Source organism: Microcaecilia unicolor, chromosome 10 (genome assembly GCF_901765095.1).
Source record: "Microcaecilia unicolor chromosome 10, aMicUni1.1, whole genome shotgun sequence".
Classification (NCBI taxonomy): Eukaryota; Metazoa; Chordata; class Amphibia; order Gymnophiona; family Siphonopidae; genus Microcaecilia; species Microcaecilia unicolor.
In genome coordinates this window covers 174,843,456-174,849,554 of record NC_044040.1, presented here as the reverse complement: position 1 = coordinate 174,849,554, position 6,099 = coordinate 174,843,456, and the positions used below count along the sequence as shown (strand labels likewise).

Sequence of the window (6,099 nt, the reverse complement as noted above, 5' to 3'; positions counted from 1 at the left end):
AATCCAAAACTCTGCAGTACGACTCATTTTCCGCCAGAGTCGCTATGCTCACATTAGCCCTCTCCTCAAGTCACTTCACTGACTCCCTATCCATTTCCACATTCAATTCAAACTTCTCTTACTGACCTACAAGTGCATTCACTCTACCGCTCCCCAGTACCTCTCCGCTCTTGTCTCTCCCTACGCCCCCCCCCCCTCGGGTACTCCGTTCTGTGGATAAATCTCTCCTGTCTGTCCCCTTCTCCTCTACTGCTAATTCCAGACTCCGTTCCTTTTATCTCGCTGCACCTCACGCCTGGAATAAACTTCCCGAGCTTGTACGTCTAGCCCCGTCTTTGGCCGTTTTCAAATCCAGGCTGAAAGTCCACCTCTTTGATGCTGCTTTTCACAACTAACCACTACTCACTTGCCCTGTACCCTTTTATCCCTTACCTCTTAGTTGTTCTGTTTGTTTGTCCGTCCGTCCATCCTATTTAGATTGTGAGCTCTTTGAGCAGGGACTGTCTTTTCGTGTATGATGTACAGCGCTGCATATGCCTTGTAGCGCTATAGAAGTGAGAAATAGTAGTAGTTCTTTATAGAATATGCTTAGCGATTTCTGCACATAAATTGTAATTATTGCCAAGCTTGTTAATTGCCATTACAAACACTAATTACCTTGTTCTGCCATATTAAGATACATGCGTATTTTCGCACAGAATCTAAGCCCCATATATAGAATCTGGGGGTATAGGGGTTACACGATGTGTGCATAACTCCCAATTAAGGCCAATTAATGCCAATAATTAGTTGTTAACAGCCAATTATTGGCACTGATTGGCTCATTAATCAATTAAGTTGCACAATGCACCTTTAGTTGCCGAATATAGAATCCGGGGGTCAGTGAATTTAATATAGCTCTAATTCCGAGGTCTTTTTCTTTTCCCTAACATTTTTTGTTAGATCACATTGATTGTTCAGTTTATATATAGATTTTCCGGTTATTTAAGCTGCTTGTTCTTTTTACAGGTGTGTTAGTTTTGTGTAAATCATGACTGTAATGAACCTCACTCCTACGCCAGGGTACCTTTGCTATAATTTTAATCTCTCAGATATACTGCTAATGCTTGCCTTAATAACTATGCATCCTTCTAGAGTTTGTAGGCTATAGTATGTATAACCAATTCATGAAGTGCACTTGGAAATTTTTAAAATTAGGACAATGATGCCCAGTACAACTGGGAGTATTTCTGTATTTTTCTACTGCATTTTCTTGGTCTCTGATTGCATATCTTGCATTTGGATTTTAAATTTAATTACTCACCTGTACAAAGCAGAGATACAAGTGAAGTTTTTGTCTAAGTGTTTTTACAATCCAAGTTGTGCCTGAGGCAATGGAGGGTGAAGTGACTTGTTCAATGTCACAAGGAGCATCAGTGGGAGGAGCAGAATTTGAAATCTGGCTTCCCAGATGATCTCCTTTCTCTCCAATGCATTGTACAGAATAGTTGCTTGGTACTCACAGTTACAAAGAGGGATGGCGGTTTGACTCCTGAGGAAGCGATAACTGAAACAGAGGTGCTCTGTAGAGCAAACTGAAACAAGCCACGCCTTACTAAGATAACTGTCCTCAAGTCATTAAGTTCCTGAAAAATGAAAAAAAATTATGGTTAATATAGAAAGAAAGGAAAAAAAACATAAAAATCATTAAAATGTATATCATAGAGGGATGTTTTTAAGACTTATGAGGAAGCTCACCTGGCTTCTATATTGGAAAATATTCAATTGAAAGCCGAGCATCTGAAATCTTTTCCTCCATCAACAAGATTGATTATTTTTCTAGGGGTATGTTATACTTGCTTGTTATAGCGATTTAGAGGTTTCTCATCAGCAAGTTGGAGCCAATCAGTAGATTAAATTACTCACAATTGTTAGCAATGCCTTTCTATATGTATGGATTGCACTGTCCTGTTTGCTAATGCTGTCTGGCATTCATTGTGTCCTCAAACAGCATGGAAAGATTCATTCACACCACTATTCCCTTCTTATCTTCTCAAAAAGGTATTATTATTATTATTGCTGTTGATTTGGTCTATGGAAGGCAGTATAGAAACATAATAAATGAAATTGATATCATCTGATCTCTGCTCATCTGTCTCGCTTGCATTTCTGGCTGTCACTTTTGCAGCCTGTCCTACCTCTGCGGTCTTTTAAATCTCTTAAAGGGCCAGCCGTCCGCCACTGATTTACGCATCTAAAACAAATAATTGATACTTTAACCAAACGGTTACATTATCGAGCAGGCGGCTGCACTGCCTAGGCACGTCAGCCGAGAACCCGAGGCTGCACTTTTCTACAGCCAAGAAATCCTTCAGGTTTTGAATTACCGCGATGCTCAATTATGCAGAAGAGCTACGTGGTGCAAGTGCCGCAATGATACTGAAGGAGAAGAGCAAACCTTTCTCCTTCCAGCAGGGAAGTGGTTAGTTGCAACTCAGCATTTGCTTCCAATCGCTGAGAGACTCAGGTGCTGGGAAGGAGGTATTTAACCCTTCCCTTCTTTTTTTTTTTTTTTTTAGCTGCAGCAGCAGCTTCTAATAATGCCACTGCCATCCTACAGCCGGGGAAAAGACAGCAGCGCGCCTCTGCTGCGATGGGACGAGGTCCCCGACGATTTCGTGGAGTGCTTTATTCTGTCGGGCTACAGGAAGCTGCATTGCACCGCACAGGAGTGCCTGGCTTCCATCTTCCAGCCCACCAACGAGACCCTCAATTTCTGGACGCATTTCATTCCTCTGGTGGTGTGCTTGAGCAAGTTCTACCAGCTGTTTTTCCTGGCCACTGACCTGCCTTTCCATCACCCCTTCTTGCTACCGCTCTGGTGCTACGCTTCAGGAGTCGTTCTGACATTTGCCATGAGTTGCACAGCCCATGTGTTCAGCTGCCACTCTCTGCGCCTGCGCACCGCTTTCTTCTATCTGGATTATGCCTCCATCAGCTACTATGGCTTCGGCAGCACAGTGGCTTATTATTATTATCTGCTGCCCCAGTTGACTTTGCTGGATTCGAGCGCAATGACTCCCTATCTGCGCGGCTTGGGCTGGCACGTGGACTACGCGCTGCTGCTGGGTCTTTACAGCGCCTTCGTGCTGCCGGTGGCCTTTGTCCTAGCGGTGACCTGCACCTTTGCCTGCTGCAAGAGTCGAACCGGGGACTGCTCCTACCCCTTTGCCATCCGCACCTTCGTCTTCGTCATGCCTCTGAGCATGGCCTGCCCGGTCATGATCGAAAGTTTGCTTTTCGATCTGAACCGCAAAAACCCGACTCTGGTTTTGTATTTTTACAGGCGCTATTTTTGGCTCCTAGTAGCTGCCTTTTTCAATGTCAGCAAAATCCCCGAGAGGATCCATCCTGGGCTTTTTGATATCGTAGGGCACAGTCACCAGTTATTCCACATCTTCACCTTTCTTAGCATATATGATCAAATGCATTACGTGGAAGACGGACTTGACCAGTTTTTAAAATCTCCACCCACGTCGCCCACCTTTTCGGGGACTTTAGGATTCATGATGCTTTTAATCTTTTGTTTGGGGATCGTAGTGAGAAATTTTTTAAGCAGATCAAACCTCTGCAAAGAAGAGTAACGGTTCCAGATATTCAACTGTGAACGTTAACTGACAAAAATCGAGCAAAACAGGGCATTTGAATGAATCTTGCAAGCTGCAGGAAATTAAGAGACCCTTTTAGTTAACACAGCACGATTACTATGACATATTGTTATGTTAAAACGCATGAAACAGGAAGATTAGTAAATTATTTTAACCTTTTAGGATATTAAGTAGTCATACGTGAAACGATTACTTTTCTATTTTGTACATCAGGTCACTTCTGGTCTTGTGCATAATTTACACTGGATTTCTTTGATTTTTACCTCATTATGTTTGCTGTTATTCCGGCCTCATTATTTCTAGTGGGATTGGGGTTTGATAGCCAACAGCCCACCGGCTGCAGTAACTGCTTCTAGGAACTGGACTGCACTGCAGCTCCGAGTCAGCAGTGCAGAACTGAAAATTGTGTGCCCTGACATTTTTAACACCCCCGCTTCCTTTCCATATTTTACTGGGGCGTCGCTGAGTACTCAGGTGTCTCATTCAATAAATCACAATATAATCCGTTCTGATTCGGAATCTGTTTGACCTTAGGAACGGTAATCAGAATGCTTACTTTACTCTTAATTATACAGTGTGTTCAATCTCTAAAACGCCTCAGATAGATCAAGTTGGTGAGTCGACAGGTGCTTTTGGCTATTTGGACAATGGGTCAAAGGGATTTTGGCAGTTTCAGAGGATCACAAACAAAAACAACGTTAGAGAAGGTGGAACAGGTCAGTAAGAGGCCCATAATCAGCATTAAACAGCTTCAGTACAAAGGAAACTAGGTAGAGAGGAGTAGGAGGCTGAAAATCTGGGGTGCTATTTCAGATTTTTCATTAGTTTACAAATACAGAGCTCTGGTGGTCTAATCTATTATTTTAACAGTTCCTCTTTGCACTGATCGTTAAACCAGACCCTTCATGATTAGAGAACCAGATTGCTCGTTCCTCTTAATTGTTATGCAGCATCAAACTGAATTCTGCAAATGATGACTTAATGTACAGAAAGAGAAGGGAAGCACAAGGAATGTTTTCAGCGTGTGGGAGGCAACTGGTTGAAAAAAAAAAATACATCCAACCCCCTTATTGCTTATAATTTAATGGTGCAATGCAAAAGCCAGACAAATGTAACCGTTTCCCCTCCAAATGTATCTTGAAATTCCACCATATATTTCTTCATTGCACTATCCTCCATTTCTGTGCAGGTTAACTTCATCAAAGGCCCTGCAGATCATCTTCATAACCTCCCTCACACAAGATCAAGGTTAAAAGAAGCAATGATGTACTACAAACCACAGATCATATGTAGGATGAGAGTGAGAGGCAATTATGACTTATTGTCTGACCCTACTCTAAGAAACAGCCACAAAGAAGCTTGTTACCCTGTGCAAATCAATCCCTGATGGCTCAGCTGTACAGAAAGGCTTCCATCAGCCAGAACCTATGCCACTTTCTAAATCTGACACTAAAGTAACACTGTTAAATATTACATGGGAAAGCAACAGTAAAAGTCCACAGTTCAAGAAAGCAATGTACTATGATCGATTAGCAAAAAATTAAAAAGTAACCTAGTTTGCCTAGTAAATTAGACACTTTGCTTTTTTCCCCCTGTTAGTTTAAAAAAACTGTTCAGATTTAAGGGGTCTTTTATCTGCCGTAAAAAGTGGTCTTAGTGTGCCCTTACATGGGTCTTTCGCATACGGTAAGGCCATTTTTACTGCAGCCATAAAAAAAGCCTTTTCCTTATTTTTTACATTAATAGCCATGCACTAATGTCATTAGCATACAGCCATTTTTTAAAAATTATTACATGAGTACTTACCACTACCACATAGTTTGTAGGCAGAGAGGGCTCCTGCATTATCTGTAGCTAACCAGTTAGCGAGCGGTAATATAGATGTGCTAACTGGTTAGCACAGGAACACTCACTGTCTGCCTGACGTGTCCCCTTTAAAAATTTGAATTTTTTTTTAGCACACAGTTAGCATGCACATATTTCAAAGGATGCCTGTGCGTGTCTCATGGTACTACATTTTTTTGTTGCATTAGGCGCATATTAGCGCCTAATCCAGCTTAGTAAAAGGGCCCCTTAGAGGTCTGTTGAGCCCAAAGGTGTATGAGAAGATTCATTATTGGATTGGTTGAAAATCTGCAGCTTCTGCTGATGTTTAGAGAACCCTACATTGAAAACAAACTTTGCAGACGGGATAGAATCTTTAAAAACCTGATTGCTTTTAGGAAACAAAATCCAATGAGATCAATGGTCTACTCCAAGCCTGCCCTAGCAAACCTTCTATCAATGGCTGTTAGAGGCCTGGCTGGGATATTAAGCACAATCTGGATCAAGTGTATCTTTCGGAATTATTGTACATTAACTTAGGCGTTGAAACAAGGGATTTTGAGAGCCCAAAATCTAATATAGAGTATCATATGGTTATTGGTCTAAACTGTAAAATATTATCCTGGGA

At 41.8% G+C, this 6,099-nt stretch overlaps 1 protein-coding gene across 1 annotated transcript; it reads left to right on the top strand.

The window, feature by feature from the left end:
- Positions 1–2,516: 2,516 nt before the first annotated feature.
- PAQR9 (progestin and adipoQ receptor family member 9) lies at positions 2,517–4,151 on the top strand. Its single transcript, XM_030216520.1, has one exon. The coding sequence runs from the start codon at positions 2,580–2,582 to the stop codon at positions 3,621–3,623; it is 1,044 nt and encodes a 347-aa protein (XP_030072380.1). The 5' UTR covers positions 2,517–2,579; the 3' UTR covers positions 3,624–4,151.
- Positions 4,152–6,099: the final 1,948 nt, after the last annotated feature.

Excerpts from the sequence above, each read along its gene's own strand:
- PAQR9 (XM_030216520.1), top strand. The coding sequence starts at position 2,580 with ATGCCACTGCCATCCTACAGCCGGGGAAAAGACAGCAGCGCGCCTCTG.